The sequence below is a fragment of the Python bivittatus genome, unplaced genomic scaffold (assembly GCF_059951505.1).
Source record: "Python bivittatus isolate LINGU-HERP-01145 unplaced genomic scaffold, Pbiv_v1 ctg000340_np1212, whole genome shotgun sequence".
Lineage (NCBI taxonomy): Eukaryota > Metazoa > Chordata > Lepidosauria > Squamata > Pythonidae > Python > Python bivittatus.
The window spans coordinates 14,579,037-14,601,508 of record NW_028277056.1 but is presented as its reverse complement, the minus strand read 5'-3'; the positions used below and the strand labels follow the sequence as shown (position 1 = coordinate 14,601,508).

At 38.0% G+C, this 22,472-nt stretch overlaps 1 protein-coding gene across 1 annotated transcript in view; it reads right to left on the bottom strand.

Moving 5' to 3' along the window:
* The window catches only part of CNTN5 (contactin 5), a 723,666-nt gene that overhangs the window by 70,714 nt on the left and 630,480 nt on the right, over window positions 1-22,472 (bottom strand). The window contains exons 15-16 of the mRNA XM_088140604.1: window positions 6,544-6,671; window positions 5,250-5,425 (exon numbers count right to left, since the gene is read on the bottom strand). Coding sequence (XP_087996730.1) covers window positions 5,250-5,425; window positions 6,544-6,671 — 304 coding nt within the window. The remainder of the gene's footprint in view (window positions 1-5,249; window positions 5,426-6,543; window positions 6,672-22,472) is intronic.

Here is a 22,472-nt window from a genome sequence, read left to right as displayed (position 1 = left end):
ATGCATTAAAAAACCAAGAGCCTCCTAATAACATAATTCTTCCTTGTGCATATCAAGAGTGACAGATCTGCTGATACTTGCCTAAGCCAATTGTGCAGAAAAAAAAAGCAGCAATTTCCACGTTTCTACTGTGAGTTTTTAAGATCTCAGGTACTTCACAGTTCAGCAACTCATTGTATCTCTGAAGATGGGCAATGTGATGAATCGTATTTCTCTGCAATAAGGTGCCAACTTGGGGATACAAACTTTGCAACTTGTCTAATGCTACAATACAATTAGCTGTGAAATATGGTGTATTCACAAAGATTAATGCCTTTGATATAAAACCATGGATATAGAAAGGGTAAGACCAAATCCGCTGACATTTCTCTTCCCCTCTGAGAATAATTTACATTTAATGTGAGCTTTGTTGTTAAACCAAATAAAAATATAAAATAGACAGTAACTGTCTGGTGTAACTGCCTTGGTATCTGACGTATCTGATGCTCCAAGGAGGGATTCACAATTACTGTACCTTAATGTGTTCCCCAGGAAAGGACATATGTATGTAATCTAAATGTCTAAATATCAGTCAAGAAGCAACTGGATGAATTCCATTTCTGGAAAGCAGAAGTAAGGCCACTATATAAGCACCCCTATGAAAAAGATTATGGCAGGCCCTTGTTGGTGGAAAGAAAATGTATATATCACAATTTAAAATGGTTGGGTACACACAACATCCTAGACTAAATTAAGCTGGATTTGGATAATTAGTAATTCAACTAACTGAATCACCCAGTTATTTTTTTCAGCAGATAGGCATGAACCAGACAATCATATTAAGTCATAATAAAGTTTATTTCCTGTCCCGTAGCATCTTATGTGAACACAGACATTGGATTTTGTTCTGTTGCTTAACTGCCTGTTGTCTATCTATAACTGACCTTTAAAATGGAAGGGATTATTTGGACCTGTGGCTCATTGTAAATTGACTGTTGTGGTGATTGTTTTTAATTATCTTGGACTGTTGCTGTTTTTGCTTGTATTTCCTGGTTGCTGCCCAGAGTTGTTGCAGCAAGATGGACAGCTGTATAAATTGAAGGAAGGCAGACAGGCAGGTAGGCTTAGGGGTAACTGTGTTGTCTGAACCAAGCCTATGAGTGCTGAACCCTGGCAAGTGGTAAAACAATTGCGTTTTCCACATGTAGTTCTGGTTATTGCTCTTCAGTGCAAGCGTCAGTGAGAGCAGATATGTGTTTTGTTTTACAAAGGAAACTGCTTTATTAGAAGGATTCTCAGAGGACATCTCTGTTTGAAGGCACTCTAGATTTCAGTGGTTCTCCAGTAACATCATGCTTTAAAGGCAAAGCACTCTAAGGATAGCAGGCACTTTGCCCATGTGCAGAATAGCTGAAAAAAGTCTCCTGCATTTTTCCTACTGTTCTGTTCAGTTTGATGAAGGTGAATTTTCTTTAGACTTTATATGAAAGAAGAAGGTAATTACAGTGGAATTCTTGGGGAAGGAGCAGGGGCGTCCATGGGGAGGGGGGGTCAAGAAAGTCAAGGTGGCAGTCATGACTGTGTGAGCAAAACATTGACACATTTATGAGTGATCTGAATGTGACACATGCAAAAAAGGGGAGGGGCTTGGATCACATGGTTGCTGGTACCATCTTGATATTTTTGACTCCTGCCCCCTGCTAATACAGATGCCCCTGGGATGCTGCATCATTTTCTCACACTTATTTGATTATGTGGTGGATAAAAAATCAGTGGGAGAAAGACCCATCTTCACCATATGGTCCTCTTTCCAGACTCTTTGGCTTCCTAGATCTATGAGACAGCAGCATGAAGAAACTCTTCCTGATAATGGGTTTTTTTTCAGAGGGAAAAGGTAAACTGCTAGGGTGGTGCTGAATTGATGGAAAGATATGTAACGGAGAAAAACGATGTCAGCATAGCACCCTTTGCCATCTCCAACTAAAGCCACAAACACTGTCAGGAGAAATTGAGAAGAAATTTTCAAGCTTCCCGAGAATAAGAAAGAAATGGGAAACCCTCTGCTATTCTGAGAAATAGCTGGCAGGTTTTAGTTTGAGCACCCACATGGATGATATCCAGTGCCAGTTTCTTCCCCACTATTTATTTATTTATTTATTTATTAATTATTTATTTATTATTATTTATTTATTAAATTTTTCCCCCGCTCTTCTCCCCCCAATGGGGGACTCTGGGCAACTCACACAAAACATTAAAACCATAAATACATATAAGTACATAAAACATCAGAATTTAAAAACATGACTAAAAAACTATCATAAGATGCTCTGTTGGGATTTATACCTGCATCTATAAATTAGCATAAGACATTTTTATTCAAATCAGCACCTTATTTGTCTTTTGTTTGCTTCCTTAGGGACACTTTATATATCTTACATTGCTCTGTGTTAATATCTAAATCAAACTTATATTTAGAATGGAATCAATTTTAGGCCTGTAAAAACCAATCATATCCCTCATTCCTTTAGGAATTCTTGCTACATTGTCTATGGTGATTAGATTTTGCAGGCGCCATTATCTGTGAAACAAAAGGCAGTTTAACTTAATTTTGGGATGTTGTAGGTTTTTAAACACCGTATTCTTTAGTCATCTTCATTAACCAAATGCTGAGTTCTGAATAGAGATTCAACACATTTCAGTCTGTATTTAAAGTCTTGCTCTGTATGTATTCTCCTTCATCAAGGAAGATCCTTACAGAGGGATATAAATTGGACAGTTTAAGGGCCCCAGAGAGCCAAGAAATTAACCATACAGTATATATTTAATTTGCTCATTGCACTCTCCTACATTAATGCTGTTGAATTCTCAGTAAGGTAAAATCTTAATTTAATGGACCATCTGGGTAGGTGGAATATCTGTCATACTCCAATGTTTGTTAAATCTGAATTTGCATCATTGGTGTCAATTTATGTCATTTACATCACTGGCGTTAATTTATGTGAAATGGCCAAACTACCTGAGATACCATAGGTTTTCTTTGTTATTTTGAAGGGATGTCCAGATGCAGATTGTGTCTGTTGTATCCTCATAAGTTCACTAACTAGGTGTTCTTAAACTGTGGTTTTACTATAACTGGCATATTTGTCACTTTCTGCAGAACTTTAGAGAGTTCAAGTATAGGTTTCTCAAAGCCACAGAACATAGGCATACAGCCCTAAAATTCATAGGGATCTTTATTGTGGCATGTAATACACACACAAAGCATAATATTTTTAAATAGTGCCCTTTTCCCCATAAAATTACAGCAACAATAAAAATATGTAGTATCTTTCCCCCAGTTCCAGTGGCGATGAGAACATCATTGGAAGACCTGAAGGACTGGGTTAGGGACAGATCATCATAGAGAAAATCTATCTATGTGGTCGCTAAGAATCAACATTGACTTGTTGCCACATAATCCATCCATCCATCCATCCATCCATCCATCCATCCATCCATCCATCCATCCATCCATCAACCAAATATATTATTTTTAAACTTAAAAAGTCCATTATTATGTCTGTGAGGCAATAGAAACTAGGGGATCTTCTTCTGTTTGACATTTCTTCCATGCCTATGAAAAAATAAACACTTGATGGGAAATACCTTCCATTTTATAAGGAGCTTCTTTTCCGCTCAACTCCTGCTCAAAGGAAATGCTATGAAGATTAAAGATTTCTTTCTGAGCTGTTTCTCCTTGGTGAACACACTTGTCTTGCCTCTCATCCCAGTTCCTGGGATTTTTTTCCTATATCTAAGGTGACATAACACCTTGTTCCCCTCTCCTAATTGTCTACAGTCATCCTAAGGGACAGACTTTTCACTGGCCCCACATAATGGCCAGTTGGATTCCTCTCCCCTTTCCCCCTTGCCAGGAAAAGTATGCTGGGCAAAAGAACAACAAGAGTAGGGATTAGATTCAGATTACCTGCTGGGTTATTTTGCTTTTGCACCATACCCGTTGACCAGCCAGAGGGAGTGTTGGCCACCCCTATGGGAAGACAGATGAAAAACTGCCCCAGGCCTTCAGAAAATAAACTGGATGGAGGGCTGTGGCCCAGTGTTTTGTCTGAAAGTCTGCTGACGTGGTAAATGGCTCTTTTGTGGCTGGGTACATCCACAATCATAGCCATTCCACGAAAGTGTTCATAACATGTTCCGAAATATTTTTATTTGCCTATCAGCCCCTGGATTGGAACTCTTACCCCAGGACAACACATCCTTATGGGTTGGATATATAGATGTGGATTCTCAGCAAAAATACTGACTGTTGCATGAGTTCAGTTTGTGCAAAACTAGAGTTGGATTTACTGATATTATTAATATTTAGTTAATATCTGCAGTATCAATCATTCAAATAACACCAACCAATTATAATAATCTTAATTGGATTTTTAAAAATAATAAACAGCATTCAGTTTATATATGGAGCATTGGGTTACATTGTTTGCAATCACAGTGACCTTAAAATAAATCAAAGTTAATGAAATGGGTGCTTAATATCTCTTTAAATTTGTCTTTTACTCCTCTAGTTTATGAATGCTTATGCCAGATAAACATGCTAGCTATTAAAATATTTCTGTACACTTTGCTGTTGTTTTCTGAAGCTGATTAACATGGCTACTCTTTTGGCAATTAATTTTAAAAAGCCCTGCTTTCCACTGACAGCTATTTAGAACATTTAACTAGGAGTTTGCTGCCACTGTAGGTATTAAGCATTATCATCTTTGAACAGAAAGAAAAATAGGAAAGAAAAAGAAAGGACATGGTCCTCTTTTTCATGAAGTAAGCTTTTGTCACTCAGGTACTCCTGAGATGAATTGAGAGAAAAATTTCCAGGATTCCCAGTAAGTGATTAGTAATTATACAATTGAAGATCCATTGTATCTAATGCCTAAACTCATGAATATTTTAACAACAGCCAAATGATTAGATTCACTGCAATTTCTTTTTGCCTAAAGCAAATATCCCTATACTTCAATTAACTTAAATGAGATACTTAATTCAGTAAACCCTTCCTTCCTTCCTTCCTTCCTTCCTTCCTTCCTTCCTTCCTTCCTTCCTTCCTTCCTTCCTTCCTTCCTTCCTGCCTGCCTGCCTGCCTGCCTGCCTGCCTGCCTGCCTGCCTGCTTGTAATTCTGTCATATCTGCAAATTTGCAGATGAAGAGGTGTCCAGCATGCTGCATTCCATTAAATCTGTCAAAGAAAATGGATTTTAACTCATGCTCACCGCCCTGATGCTTTCAAAATGTCCTCCTTCTTTTTCAAAATCAATAGGCTGCCCATTCAGAGTCCAGTGAAAGATGACATCTAAGGTGGGGTCATGAAAAGCTTTACAGCTGAGGACAATGCTTTCTCCCACTGTGAGCTCAGTCCTCTTGGGGGACAGGTCTATCCTGGTAGGCTCTAGGAGACAAAACAAATCAATGGCACAAACTGTTAGACTGGGGAATCTCTCCGTATACATAGCTTTTAATGGTTAGGCTCTCACTGACTGACACTTGTTCAAAATAGAAGGAAGAGTCAGGGAAACGTAGACAAAGATACTTTGTGTTGTACATGAAACTTCCCATTTTGTTTGGCCTTCTCACAGTCATCATAAAAGCATAGAGGGGACAAAGATCCGTCAAATATCCCCAGGTCCCTTAGGTAGTAGTTGTAATTTCTGGGCATTTGTTTTCAGACATGCACATTCCCCTCTCCCTCTTATTAGTTTTCTCAGCCCAATGCTTTGTGTTTGCGGTTCAGGAAAAGAAAAATTATTCAGGCATACTTTTGGTTTGTAGGATGTTTAGAATGCTGAGTTGGGTTTTAATTCTGGGGTGCTGTCTGCTCCTCTAATGTCTTTTTAATGTTTTATGGGTCTTCTTTGTGTTTTTAATTAATTTTTAAAGTGCAATTATTTTATTCTTATTATTAGTTCCTTTGTGACCGTCCTTTAGAAGAGAAGGGGGGCGGGGGAGAGAATGAGAATATGTGTTGGACTGCAATTCCTATTTGCTTCCAAGGAGCAAAACTAACAGATACGATATTATGGTCCAACATATCTACACAGCCCTGGATTTTGGAAGGTTGCATGATATAATTATTACAGAACAATACTATAATCCAGAAATGGTTTTCTTAAACTGATGCTCACTAGATATGTTGGATCACCAAACTCATAATCACAGCAGAGTTTGATAGGGCTGCTATCTTGGATGGAAGGATTCAGCATGGACCTGTCTTTCTAGCCTTCCTACCAGTTCCAAAAGGGATGGTGGTTGCTCAAGGTATATTATGAGAGAAACCTTAGATCCAAGAGGTCCAAAGTCTTCACTATCCTTTCCCCACTGCTCCAAAACCACCAGAAAAGAAGAAGATGCAAACATCTCACCATTCTTATTTCTGTCCTACTAGGGCTGTAGTTAGCAGAGTACTAGGGCTGTAGTTAGCAGAGTAACCTGCATGTTAGTATTGTTGGAGTACTCTGGTTTACCCAGTGCAAACCTACTCAAATCAACCACATTCCTGTTATATCTCACCTTTAACAAATACTGAAGCTGTAATTTCTGCTGAACCAAATATATTTTCTCCTCGGCATATGTATTTCCCCTCATCAGATTTGGAGGCATTCAGAATTTGCAGGCTTCCATCTGGAAGAACAGTTACCCTGAAAATTATAAAAAAAGTTTTTATCCTGAAATTGCATATAGAATTATCTCAAATGAAGGCAATTTCTATAGTGTCATTTTTTAATTTTTTTTTTAGCTTCGTAAATAGAATTATGGAGTCTGGCCATGTTTCTTAAGTATGAAGGAAAGGCACTGAATTTGCCAGTCTTTCAAATAAGGGTAAAATAAAACTTTTCTGTTTTAGGGAGCAGGTTCCTCAACCAGCAGACTAATCTTTTATTAAGAATGTGCTCATAATATGCTTGTTTTAGCAACAGTAAAGCATAATGAGTTTTTAAAATGACATCTGTCTTTCACTGAATGTGTAACTTTATCATCCAAAGATCTTTTAATATTAAGCACCAGCTGTTCAAATGGAATGTGATAGTGACCTTAAAAACAAATGTAACAAAAACATTGTAAAAAGAAGAAGCAGATGGGGAAAGAAGAGAAAATTAATTGTATATAGCCAAAAGATGATTTATAGTATATTCTATGCCAGTGTAGCATGAAGATGAAAATGAATTTTGGCTACAAATGCATATTATTTTCCTTTATTATAGTTGCATAGCATATTATCAAAATGAAGTTGGAGGGTGGAATTAAACTTCATGAGAAATGTGATGCTATTTCTGAAAATGAAGCCATATAAGATATTGCCTCCCAGACCATAATTATACGCATTTTATTTTTTCCCGACATTAGGATATGGGTCATGAGTAGCCAATGAAGTAGAGAGGCAGAGTTTTACAAGTGATCATCACACCACCAAACTATGGTATGTGTTAGAGCAAGAATGGATCTCCCTGGGGCCTCCCCAAGTTTAATTAGGCATGAGGATGGCATTACTGCCCCAAAGATCAATCAGATAGTCCCTCCCAGGAATGGGATGCATTAATAGAAGTGAAAACAGTGAAAGAAACTGAAAACTAGAATATAGTTTTCTAGAAAGTTGAATAACTAGAAAACCCTCTGGAATGAGGGTCCTGCCGAAATTTTAAGGGGCTCCCACCCTACTGGTATTTCAAAGGGGCTTAGAGATCTGGCTCTTCATCCAGGCCTTTGGAGAGGATGACTGGTGCCCCTTCCTTCCTTTCGGGTCCCTTCTGAGTTTATTTATTTATTTATTTATTTTTGCCATTGATGCTCTTTTGTGCTGTTTTTTGTCTTATTCTTTTCAAGTGTTTTAACAATTGTAAACCACGCAGAGTTGCTGGGAGTCAGGCAGATGATGATGATGATGATGATGATGATGATGATGATGATGATGATGATGATGATGATTTCCTTGTGAAGGACTCAATAGGTGGATAAAAGTGCCAAATCTAGTCTACACATCTGGCTGACTGTGTGACCAATCATAATAATATATGGAAGGGAGGAATTGCGACAGAGATGTGGAGTTCATTAATCCATATATATAAGGAAGGAAGAACCTAGGAAAGGAGAGGAATTAGAGGAAAAAAAGCAAGAAAGCAATTGAATAAGAGAAGGAAAGCAAGGAACAAATGTCTCTTGAATCATTGAGTGGGACAAGGAGTGCTGAAGTTGTTTAATACTTGTTTAGTAGTAAACAAGACTTAAATATTACTGATTTTAAGGGCATCACTATTTTGTACTATAATTTGATTCCAACCTCCCTTTATTGTTCCATTTTTTTTCATTTTTCAAGCACACGTACCTGTGAACCTCAGATTGATTTTTATCTCTTCTATTGATTTTTATCTGTTTAAGGTGTTTATTTATTTCTTTGGTTTCCAGCCTTCCACACAAACAAAGTGATGCCCAAACACCATGATTGTGTTTGCGCAACATGGCTGTTCAAATCAGCCACTATTGCTCATCAGCTGATTCCCCCTGTGCTCCAGAGGGACATGATCCAGGGTCCATCAGAGCAGGATCCATTTTTAAGACATCCAAACACCTGCAAAGGAGTCTGGGAGCCTGTCTCCTTTTTACCATATCTGGAGGAAAAATATTTAAAAATTCATTGCCAAGTAAGATTGTTGCTACTGCTTACTCAGCTAGGCTAATGGAATAGAAAAGAACACATGAATGAAATGCCTAGAGAGGCTTCAAACAGTCTGCTATGGTTACTCTAGGACTTTATTTCTATTTTGTCAGACAGCCAGGTTTTACCCTTCATCAACCTTGTAATGAGAGTTTGTATGACATGGTTGACCAAGGGGGATTTAACTCTCTACTCCATTAACTGTTATCATGATGTTACCCCTTCCCTAATCCACTGAAGCACGTCATTCATACGGGATCGTGATATGTCCACCCACCATATATATAATGATACATGTCAATATATTTGATGCAGTATGACCAAGTTGACTTCTTTAATTAAAGAAAAGACAATATCTACATTTATTGCTGAATAATAAAGAGGAAACCTCTTATGGATATTTTGCAGAAAATAGAAAAAAAATAAAGTTATGATTTATGGTTTTGATGATTAGACAGGATAGATTATAGAAAGAACAGACATGTTGTAACTGTAGAGAAAGAGGTAATTTTATAACTGTATTTAAAACTGCTGTAAAGATCAGAAGCCACTTCTTTCTTTTTTCTTTCTTTTCTAACTTTTACTTTTTCCCTTTCTTGTACTTTTAGCTTTCTCTTTAATTTCTCTCCTTCTTTTCTTCCTTACTTTATATTAGTTTTGTATTAGTTTTATCTTCATTTTTAAAACTTTTAATAAAATTATACATATACATATACATATACCTGATGCAATAGAAATAGTACTTTCTTTAAAAAAATCATTAAAATTGTGCAAATAGTTTCCTCAATTTCTGATACTGACAGACCAGTACCAACAGCCAAACTGACACCTGTCATGCATAAATAGGCTTGAAGAAGCCCCATGTTTTGCTAAAGTACAATGAAAAATGAGCTCTGGGATGAAGTAAAGAGAAAACAGGTGGAAGGGGGTATGGAATGGCAGAGGGTTCAGCAGATTACAAAAGCACTACAAAGGAGTACTTCATGCTGCGACGTTTTGTTGGTGCCCTGAGTGATAGGTATTTCACTTGGCACTAAATCTGTGTGACAACCATGCCTCCTGGGAACAGTATTTCATATATACTGCACTATAACTGGGAAAGTCACATGCCATTCAGATAAGTTCATATAAGTGAGGATGTTTCTTTAGAAGCTAATCATTATGTCATCCATATATAGCAAAATCTTCACCTCTCTGTCTCTCTCTTTCTCTCTTTCTGTCCCCAACCCGACACGTACTCACATACCTTGGGTGAAATTGTTTGTGTAGAACTAGAAGCTCTTTCCAAACCAAACCAAACCAAACCTAGACCAATTGAGGAGAAATAAATGATCATTTCTGTTGTTAGATGTAGCTGGAAAAAAAACTATTGGGCAAAAAGGCCCTGATTGTCATGAAAAATGTGCTCCAATTTCCTTGAATGGTGAATTCAGTCTGTGCTGTAAACAATTCAATCAATAAGGTAAAGAAAGAAAATCTGGGGCATGGGAAGGCAAGACAAGTTGCTTACTAAACGCTGCATGTGGAGAGTGAACAATGTATAACCAGAGAGTTAAGTGCTCACAACTGAATTCATTCCATCTACACACACTGCATACATTTCTTGCTGAGCTCCATTCTGTGGATTACAATACTGTAACCTCAGATTTGTAAAGGTGTGATTGATGGTCACCAAGTTTAGAAATGAAGCAAGAGCAAAAAATAGAGAGGGAAGCTAATATCTGAATATTGGAAGGATTGATAATGAAGCTCAAGCTCAGATACTTTGGTCACCTAATGCGAAGAGAGATCTCTTTGGAGAAGACCCTGATGCTGGGAAAGATTGAAGGCAAAAGGAGAAGAGGACGGCAGAGGATGAGATGGTTAGATAGCATCACTGAAGCAATGACCATGAAACTGAGCAAACTCAGGGAGGCAGTGAAGGACAGGAAGGCCTGGCGCGATATAGTTCATGGGGTCACGAAGAGTCGGACACGACTTAACGACTAAACAACAACAACAACAAAATTTCTGAATGGGATAATACATGCTGTGACTTAGTCTCTGTTTACAGAATCCCAGAAACTTGCCTGAATCATCATCACCACCACCACCACCACCAGCACCACCACCACCACCACCACCACGACCACCACCACCATAATCTTGCAGAACCACTGCTTCTTAAAAAGACAGTACACTTGACCTGATCTACACATTGACCTAATCTATGACTTGCATTAATATGGTTTGTTGAGTAAGCTATATCTGGCTGGATACATATCCAATTAATCCATAAATTTTATTGTATAAACTATAATGGCTGGGTTCATGCAGCCTATAAAGCCACCGGTAGAAAACTTTAAACATTAGTTTGCCCTTTGAGGACTGTAGTGGGTCTCTCAGTGAGATGATCATGTTGACCGGTGGGCAAAGGCAAACGTTTCCAGGCTTTGGGGCATTTAAAAAGGATGGATATGCTTGTTAGCTGATGGCCACATTATGCCCATAAGTTATCCACTCCTCCACAAAGGCAAAACTAAACATAAGAATTAAGGCTTAGTGTAATGTGAGAAGCAAACCAATATAAAAGAAATCTATGGTGCAAAGGAAGGCTAGTGAAGATGCCAACCATGTTGCTGCTGAATCAGTTAGCAAATCCTTCTTCCGGTAGTCATTAGAAGACCTTAACTGTCTTATGAATGCTCAGAAGTCGGGGGCCCGCTGTAAATGTTTAGCAGAATGTACACTTTAAGTTCAGTAGTTCCTAGATTTAATTCCTATAATCTCCAGCTAAAAAATTATAGGTAAATCTATGTGAAAGTTCTTAGTCAATTGTTGCCATCTCGAATCTACAATGTGATTCTGCAGAAGAAAACTTTCCATGTTCAGGAGCATAATTTTTGCTTCATGTGTTCCAAAACTAATTTTTGAAAACAAATATGTAAAGCTACAGAATGACAAAAAATCATGCTTATATTAAGTGTAAAGAAAGCCTTCTTCAATCTGGCATTCTCCAAATGTGGTGAACTCTGGGAGATCATTTCCAATTTCAGAAGATATTAAGTTGGGAAGCCTGGTATGATGTAATTATTTTTGTTATGGGAGTCGACATGAGAAATTATTGCTTTAAATCTTGACTCAGCCATGACGAACATCAAATACCTTCTGCCAACCAAACCTTCCTAACAGAGTTGCTGCCCAGATTTTTTTTTTAAATCACATTAATTATGTGATCCATGTAGAAAAAAGACAGGACAGATGTGTGAGAATTAGGTAAAGTCACATAACGTGGGTTTATACCATATGAAAAGCCATGTAAAATTTTATCTAAGGTTAACACTAACCTAGCCCAGCATGTTGTAAAACTGCAGCTGCTAGCTTTTGAACTGAACTGGTTGTGTTATAAAACCAGCCAAAATTAAGTTGCTTATGCAGCACCCAGTTGACCCTTTCACGGTTTATTTATTAATTCATTTATTTTACATTAGTTTAAGGGCACAGTTGCACTCATGTCTGAATTTTTTTCCCATACTAAAATGTTAAATTAAGAGAAGAACATCAGTGGTTGACAATGGATATTCTTCTTTTTACCCATGTACCAGAGAGGGGGAATTCTGAAAATAAGTGCAAGTGAGGAAGATTTCTTCTTTGTGTGGTGGTACAAATCTGGATTGACCAATTCACAAGAATGTAGAAAAAGAAAAAGAAAAAAAAGAGTTGTCTATACCACATGTATGCAACACACTGTGTAATTTGAGCCTTAGACAGTATAATGTAGGGGTTAAAAGTTGGATTAGATTGGAAAGTTCTGGTTCAAATACACCTCATCCATGAGTGATCATTGGGTGAGTTTGGGTTAATCAATCTCTCTGAACCCAACCAGTGTCACTGAGTTGTTATAGGAAAATTGGAGGAGAGAAAAGTAGATACTTCTACTGGGAGGAATAGAAGGATATAAATCTAACAAATGCAAAACCTAAATAGCTTCTTGTTTTTCCAGTGTCAAGTACATTCCATTCAATTTCTGCATCCAATTCTGTTTTTAAGTCTGCAAAAAGATTAGCACATATTTTCATACACAATTGCCTTGCTATGTACTTTTGTTCTCACATTTCATTATATTTACTTTAATGTAATGCTTCTTGGTATTCTGTTTTACCAGTGTATGAGCTTTTATATGCATTTCCCCCTAATATGCACATTTTTCATTTGCAAGACTGCTTTGCAAAATTGGAAAAAAATGGAATAGCAATTAATTGTCATCTAGTTCATGTGTAACTTTAAGAGGTGGGAATCAGACAAGTTCACAAGAACATGTAAGTCAAATACATTTATTCTGATTCCTAGCTATAAATATGTAAATAATACAACTCAAATAAAAGTCAGATAGGAATCATTACAACATATCTTGCAAATTACCATCAGAAATAAGGTTTATTGTTGGGTTACATTTTGACAGGCAGAGCTGGCAAAAAGCCTTGATAATGATTGCTTTTCTCCAACACCTAGAAACATGGTTATTTATTTCCTTTCTGTTTGCTATTATATTTCTGCCAAGTCCACTTACTGCTTGTTCTACAAAATACTAAGAAGCAAAATAAAATTAAATAACTGGACTTTTTATTTTAATTTGAAGAGTGAGATATCAAATTCACTGTTTAATCATGCGATTAAGATAGGGGCACTACTTTCTTCAACCTCAGTTTTTAATAATAGGATTAATATGGTGTGGCTACCAGGCTGAATGTAGGCTAACAGAGAGCAAAGATGAATCAGTGTCATCTGATCGATACGTTGTTTAGATTTTGGGATCTCTCTCTCTCTGTCTCTCTCACACACAGACACACCCCATGGATTTCCATGAGACAGAATTATTATTCCCCCAAAATAGAGTCCATCACAGCCCAGAGAAGAATGAGCAGAGGATGTTAATGTCTATTAATATTTGGAATCCAAAATGAAAAAGCCAATAGTTGGAAGCATTGCGTATTTACAAAAATTACATTTATGTAAAGAGTGCTTTGCAAGCACTTGCATAAAAACTACTTTTATGTAGCTGTGCACAAAACTCTGGATACAGAACTATGCACATTAGAAAGGTTGCATACAGAAAATAATGAATCTCAACAACTTAGATTTTCTGAATGTTAATGTTTTTATATGCAACTCTTTTTGATGGAGCATAATAATAAAATATAAAAATCTACAACACAGACATGGACCTGATTTAGACAGATGTGCTTGATACAAATAGTGGCCTTGACTGCCATCTTTTATAAATTAGGGGGCCAAACTGCTTTAGATAGATAAATAGTTCATTTACTGCAATAACAACAATTCTCTTGCATCCTAAAATGAGAAACTGAAATTAGAGCAAGGAAATTAATATAGAACATTTTTTTTTTAAATCACAGGGAGAGCAAAGGAACGGATAATAAAAGCCCCCAAATCAGCAAGTGGGTTAAAGAGAAAAACAAGTAGCTTAAATGGTCCGGTTTCCTACTTTTCTCAGCTGACATGGCCACTGGGGGTATGAAATTAGTTTGCGCTGAATGTTCACAAGGGGGGCTTTTTAGATGCAAAGCAGGTTGGACGGCTGCACTGACTGACTCTTATTACCCTAAAGCCTTTCGCAAAGGTCTGATCAGAGCAATCTGTCTCTTCATATTAACTCAGATATAGAACCTGTCAATATTCTTTAATGTAGATTACGTGGAATGAGGACAAGTAGTTGTAAATGGTTCAAACCTTTATTTCTCCTTGAATGTCTTCTGGGTTCTCCATCTCTTTCATCCTAGACTCATACACTTTTCATTCTTAGAACAGCTAGGACAGTGTTACAGGTTTGTCAAATGTTTCTGCATAGCCAAGATAACAACATAACCTACTGGATCTTATTTTTAATTTGGAGGAGTAGAGGTCAACATAGTCCTGTTATTTATTGAATGTTGCTATTTTCAGTACTGGCAACCTAATTAGAAAGAAGTTGATTGTGGTGAATAACAGAGGTTAAAAGAAAATTGTTGGGACCTTTTGTAGAGCTGATTCCTGTCTTGCCCTTCCCTTATTTAAAACAGATTATAATGCTTGAGGATACTGCCATAAAATCAATGGATTTGTAGAGACAAAAAATGAAGACTGGACATTAAGACATCTTTTTCCTGCTTCCAAAGGGAAGACATTGCTCATGATAAAATGGAAATGGCTGGGATTCACATTTTTGAATGCTCTGCTTCAGGGCTGTACAAGAAGTTTGAGATAACCGAGGTATGTACATATATCCATCATACTATTCTCTTTTGGAGTAAGCCATATTATGGAAAATGAAGAAAAGGAGTAAAAATACATATAAGCCAGAGAAATTAAAGACACGCTATAGGAAAAAGAAAGGAAAAGAAAAGAAAATGTAATACCCACAATTAATAAATAAATTATGAAATTAATATGGCCACCCAACTTTAACTGCAACATACCGTAAGTACTCTACCAAGTAAACCAGCCAACCAATTACCATTAAAATCACAACAGCAATTTATAGGTGATTGGAACCCAAATTTGCTTTAGACCACTTCAGTTATCCTGGCTCCAATGTCCAAAGAAAGAACCAAGTTTTCAGTGTCTTTTTAAAGGTCAAGCAGTCAGGGCTAACTGTATATTAGGGGGTAGCTATTCCAGAGGGTGCATGCTGCATAGAGAGTGGGTGCTGTTTCCTAAGTCCCATCAGAAGACATTTCTTCAAGGAAGGGAGCGAAAGTGTACCTGTTCTACTAAAGCATCTGAAAACTATTTGAGAAATGTGATCCTGCAAACAACCCGATCCTATGTCATGTAGGACTCTATAACCAGCACCTTGAATTGCATCTCAAAGCCTATCAGGAGCTAGTGCAGCTTGCAAAATAGTGTTACATGAGCATACCAAGGTGTACCCATAACTACACACACTGCTGTATTCTGGACCAAGGGCAGCCTCATGTAGAACATATTGCAGTAGTCCAGCCAGGAGGTGACTAAGGCATCAGCGACACCAAGAATGCAGATTGGAACGTTTCACAACAGATTACTGTGGAAATAAGACCACCACATTCTAGGACTTGCTAGACATGATAGGATAAGACACATGTGAAAAGCATTGCTGAATCAGAACAAAGACCTACTTATCCTCAGCAACTGATCGTGTACCTATGAAACAACAGACAGGACAGGACAAATACCATCTCCTGCCACAGTGCCCTAAGAACATGCAAGATTTCTCCAGTCTTGGTGAAAACAGCACAAGTTTGAAACCTGTTTCTTCTGTAGCATTCTAATGGGCTGTAAGAGTAACCTTGAGGAACCGGGGGAAGAGATGCAACCAAGGTAATGGTCAGACAAAACAAATCTGAGTCCAAGACAGAAATGTAATTTGAGGAAGTGTCTCAGACTTGACCCTCCCTAGTTCTCTTGAAGATAAAGGGAATGATGGGGGAAGCGTATTCAGATTTGCAAGATTCTGTTACTATAACTTCATAATAAAAGTAGTATTAGCATTGATAACTTTGGTTTCCTAGTCTGGTCTACCTTGAAGGGCTGACATTTCTTTGTCTGACCATTGTCTTGGTTGCTGCTCCTCAAGGTTACTCTTACAGCTCATTACAAGCACCGACGAATGGCTTTGCATTATGATAGCCACTGCTAGCAGGAAACACTTCTCTTACTGAATTCAGGCTTCCAGTTGCTACTGTTCCATCTACCCAGTGCAACTGTCTTCTCAAACAGTGGGCTTGGATACAGAGCCATTGGAGGGGGGGTACAATGGGATAACTTACCTACATACCACACATGGAAGGGGACCTATCCAAAGTATGGTCCATAATTTGAACTGATCAGAGACATCTGCAAGATTAAAGACTTCCATAAAAATGATGAATGCAGGATTGTAATGTAAGCCCTGCCCCTTTTGCACAAGGGTGGGACAACATGATGTATGCACAAAAGGGGCAGAGCTTGCATTGCAATGGCACAACATTGCTTTCACCATTTGTTCCCCTCCACCCGCCACTCTCCTCATGGATACTTCTGTGGATGAAATCAAGTCAGCCAAACTTTTCACTTAAATGACAGACCTGAGGATTCTTTGAACATCTGCTCTCCCCAGATATTCCCGTTTACTTCAATGGACTAAAAAATGGAGGAAAAATACATTGATAGGGTTGCAGGGATAAGAGGTGGTCTCAAAGCGAATATAATTCTCCTAAGCCTTTCAGAGTCTTATGGTGGTAAAAGGGACCCCCCGCGCCCCATACACATGTAAGCTGCATTCAGTACCAAACTGCTGAGATGCCTCCCATGCATACGAACTGCTTAAAGTGCCCTTGTAAGAAAACATTCACAGCACACTGAAGTGACCCTGAGTGGCGACAGGGAGAAGACTCAATCAGGAACCTTTGGCCCAGCAAACCCAATTGTTTCTCTTCACTGACCATATCTCGAAGATAGTATGGCTAGCAGGCTGACCTGGTAGGAGGGGATAAATAATAGTAAGGTCACACGGATGGGTTTATCTAAAATATTCCAACGTCACCCTGTAATTTCCACTGGGCCTGCCTTTTTCTTTGTCTTGCCTTTGCAGCGGTAGATAAGTTCTGGTGCTGCTTTTGCTCAGGGCCGCTCAGCAAAGTGCCAGTATATATACTCTGTACACACACACAGAGTCACACACATATTTATATTTTGCCCACAACAGTCTTAATAAGTAACTGGCCGGAATGATAACCGGATATGGTACAGCCTCTGCAGTGACTGAAGGAGTGGAAGTCTGTATGGATGTTCTGCCTTACCTTAACCTCAAAATGTAATCTTAGTAAAGAGTCACAGGTGGGGACAATGCTCTTTCTTTTAGCATCCTGAGTACACTTCATAAACCTCCTAGTTGATGGGATGTGAACAACTGTATATTGGCTTGCAAGGAAGTCTCTAGCTTAGGGATTCTAGCTTGCCTAGAAACTGGATTTTTGTTGCTCTCATGGCATCCTGTGAGCCAGGAATGCTACATGTGGTACAGGTATGACTAAGGCTGGTGATCTAGTCTACACCTTTATTTATCTTACAAAAAAGTATTTTATTTCACTTTTCTGCAAAGGATTGGAAACTTGCTTTGGTCCTTAAAGACCTGTTGATCCAGGAAGCATGGCAGATGAGAGGCAGAGCCCACAGCAGGCACAATGAGGGCTGATAGTAGCCAAGGCTAGAGCTAATGGCTCAAATTAAGAACTTCCGTCATAATTGATGGGTCTTAGTGGTAGTCATGGTACATACACCCAGCATAGATTTATGAACCATTAAAATTTCCCCAAATGAAAGAAACAACTCATCTAGTCTTACAAAGGGAAGAATATATAGAGTCAAATCTTTCCCTGATGCTGATTTTTTTTTTTTTACTGCTTTTGAAGGCACAGCTCTGATGTTAAAGAAGGGCTTCAGAGGCGTCAATGGGGAATGGATATCTGAAATTGGATGTGCTCCTTCAAGGATTTTTTTCTCCCTCCTTTGAGGAGGATATCTGATTTATCTTGTGAGCTCCTGTGATGCTCACGATAACCCATGGATTGCAAGTTAATACCTTGTTTAATTGGTTCCCTGATTGCTGATTTTGATTCTTTATAGTTTTGCTGCAGCTTTCAGTTTGTCGTAATGTTTTTTAGAATGTTGGTTATTTTAAAAAACTCTTGAAAGTTCCCTTTCCTGGAAAGAACTGGATATTAATTTATAACAGCAACAACAGGGACTGTTAGTAATATAATAACCTGAGCAATTGCTATCCAAAATAGAAGCAAGCCAAAATAACATAAAATATAATTTTTCTAAAAAATGTGACTTTAGTACTATAAACAAGAAAAAAAAAAAAAAGAAAATCCAAGCAAAACCAGTTTTGGAACTTATATATAAATTTGGCTTAGAATCAATTTCTATAAATTTTATAACAAGCTCTATAAAATGTGTTTTGAAGTTGATGGAATATTTAATATTTATTTCCCTTGGCATCACTTCTTAGATTGTTCATTAGATTCTGAGAACAATGGATTTAGGACAAAATGTGAATTATCCCTTCACCATTGTAAATCTCTCTTTGGGTTCATGACTGACAAAAGGAGAAAATTACCTCATTCCGAGACCAGTCAATTTAAATCATGAGTACGTGCGTGCATATTCTATGATAAACTTGGGGCAGTTGTCTTTTTTAAGACTTTAGAAGAAACCAGTTTCCTGTTCTCAGCATCATTCAACTCTCAAAGGCCTTAAAGGAAAACAGAAACTTGACATCAAAACCTGATGATAGATACAAGTGGGACCTGCAGTAAAATGTTGCAAGACATAATTCTGTGTTCAGAATTAAGTTGTAGTCACCCTGTAAGTTCAAGGAGACATCAAAAAAGAACAGAGAAACCTTAAAGGCAAAATTTAAGCTGGATAGTTGCCTAATATCTGTCCAGGCTATTCTGTTACAGTCATGTGCTCACCCAATCCCCCCCCCCCCCCCGCAATAGTCAATTAGACTTCTGTTGCTACTGAACGTGTTGATCTTCACTGGGATTTTTGGAATCTCCATTTTTTCTTACATTTTTATTGGGTGGGTATACAAACCCGATATTTTACCAAATACTGCTATTGTACCCCCCTGACTTTGGTTGCTTACAAATACATTAACATGAAAATGCCAAAATACATAAATATAGAAAAGATCTAAAACCATAAAACTAAATCATACAACTAAAAACAATGCCAAATGAGGAGTCACAATCCAAATGTCCTTCGGAAGAGCCAGTGACACCACTGACAAACACTTCCAGGCATCCCCTTCCCTACCACAGATCTCATGAAAGTGGGAAACAATCAGCTGCTTTTCTGGGCACAATTGTAACATCTGGGCCAAAGTCTGTAGGTAGTCTGGCACCGACACTTTAAAATGTACCTCAAAGCTAATAGGAAATCAATACAGGGCTTGCAATAACTCCTGGCAAGCTTCAGGGCCACTGCATTCTGTATTGTCTGAATATTCCAGATGGTTTTTAAAGGTAGCCTCAGGTAGAGTGCATTGCAGTGATCTAGATGGGTGGTGATATGGGCAGGAGTCACTGTCACAAGATTCTCTCATCTCAGGAAAAACCACAACTGATTCACCAAAAGAAGCCTGCCTCCTTCTCCATGGCCTACAGCTGCTGTTCTACCAGAAGCCATGAGTCCAGGAGGACCTCCAACCTACTCCTGAGTGCCTCCTGTCTGGAGTAATCACTGGGGCTGAAAGAAAACTCCAGTGCACAAACAGCAGCTTGCTGTTCAATTCTCCCATCTTGACCTTGTAAAATTCAGGCATTGAGTCAGGACCGGGGTCATGATGTAGAGGTGGTCATCATCAACATTCTGATGGTACTGGACTCCAAATTGCTTGATAACCTTCCTCAATGGTTCCATACAGATACTAAAGAGCAGAAGGCAGAGATCTTTGTGGTACTTCACAAATGAGCAACCACCTAGCTGATCTCTCGTCCCATACTACCACCAACTGGAAACTTCTACTAAGGAAAGAACAGGTCATGATGTAGAGGTGGTCATCATCAACATTCTGATGGTACTGGACTCCAAATTGCTTGATAACCTTCCTCAATGGTTCCATACAGATACTAAAGAGCAGAAGGCAGAGATCTTTGTGGTACTTCACAACTGAGCAACCACCTAGCTGATCTCTCCTCCCATACTACCACCAACTGGAAACTTCTGCTAAGGAAAGAACAGGACCAACACAGAGCTATATATTATGTATATAGCGGTATGCATAATGAATATCAATCTTACTTCTATTTTTCCATGAAGTACAACTAATTTTAACGTCAGTGGCTATGGTGAGAATGTTCTTAACTTTAAATCTGGCAATTGAGTATTTACATGGAATGTTTCTCAGTGCTTGGAGTAATGATTGTTGAGTGAAATCCTATTTGTTATTAAAATGAGCCTTGTAATGTAGTCCATTCAGTTGGAACCTCTTTTTTCACAAGGTTATTTGATTTAGAGTAATGCTGCTAGTATATTAACTGCAAGTAACATAATCTGTTTATTTTTGATTGACTGACCATTCTCTGTTTGAAAAGATGCATCACCATTCCAGGGGACTAAGGCCCACTAATGAGATAAAGGTGCTTCTAAAATGCCCAAAGTAACATTTAAAGTGAAATTGTGAATTCCTTGTTGGATGAAATACCCTACCAGATTTCAAGGAAGCACACTGCACTTAAAGCTTAGCCCAACCAAATATTAAAGCTTTCTCCAAGCTCCATGAATATATATTAATATTCTCCAAATTTGTCTAATTTATACATACGACGGCATAGCTAATGGCAAATATGACTTTCTGATGAAGTTTTAGTTTGCAAATTCCAAATTGTTTAGACACATGTTCCATTTCAACTAGGACTGATTGATTGAGTGTTGCAATGAGAAATGCCATAAATAACAATGACAAAGTAGGTGAAGCCGGAAGGCTTCCATCTGAAGTTGTTTTGAATTAAAAATAGAAATGTCAGACTTTGGAAGAAAAACTACAGGAGGCTCATAATTCTCACTTCATGGGCTCTGAATTCATCTCTGGCTAAGAGAAAAAAATTCAATCCCACTTTTCTGGTTTTCACACCTAGTTCCCTCAAAGTCTTTTAATCTCCTTATACTCTGATAGTGATGACAGAATCCTGAACAGATGGAAGTAGGCATTTATTTATTTATTCATTTACATTATTGACAAGATAAATTGACACCAGACAAAATAACAGTCTGTCTGTCTCCAGGAAGACTTTTAACTTGGATTCCTATACACGAGACTCCATTTTTAGACTTTCCTTCTTGGAAACATCTCATCAAGAATCCCAAAGTGCTCTCCCTGACCATCCCTTTTACAAAGGATTCTGCCTGGAACCACTGGGTGGGTGAGTGGCTGGGTGTTAAATAAAAATTCAAGATGGCAGTTACAACTGTGCAGTTGAATCAGAGAATGGGACTTCAATTGCATGGTTGTGGCTGCCATTTTTTGTTTATACCATTGTTTGTTTGGTTCCTTTGCCTAGACAAGCTTCAGAAGTGGTTGGCCATTGCTTCCTATCTAGGGCTGAGAAAGAGGGACTGGCCCAAAGGCACCCAGCTGGCTTTGTGCCTAAGGTGGGAGTAGAACTCACGGTCTCCAGGTTTCTAGCCCAGCACCTTAACCACTACACCAAGTTGGCCCTCTCTTACTGCCGATACCCTCTAAAAATGACACTCTTAAGATTTTGCCTGAGGAAATGCAAGCGAAGGTAAGTTAAGGTAAAATAATTTTACTGATTTATATTTAGGTTTCTGTATATAGAGTGTAGTTATTGTCTTCTTCCACTCACACTGAATTTATCTGTTGGAATAGCTCTGTTATATTGTTTTAAATTTTTGAATAATTTTAGTAGCTTATTTTATTCTACTCCACCTTTGGATTAATTTTAATGAAAAGTCATGTTGCTATTTTAATACATCAATGAAACTTACTTTGCTATTCTTCATATTCTTAGGACATTCCACAAGGTTTTTTAATGTCTATGTCGCTTGGGTTTGGGGCAAATAAATCAAAGTATATTTTCCCTCTTAAGACTCAGACTCTTGGCTTGAGGTCTAAGAATTCCCAAACAGTTGGGCAGCACAGAATACTGTCCAGTTTAATCCCTAACTCTGGCAGTTTAACCCCATTCTTTGTTGGGGAAACAATTTTTCAACCTGTTAATATTATATACAAATATTCTGCAAATTTACATCCTCAATT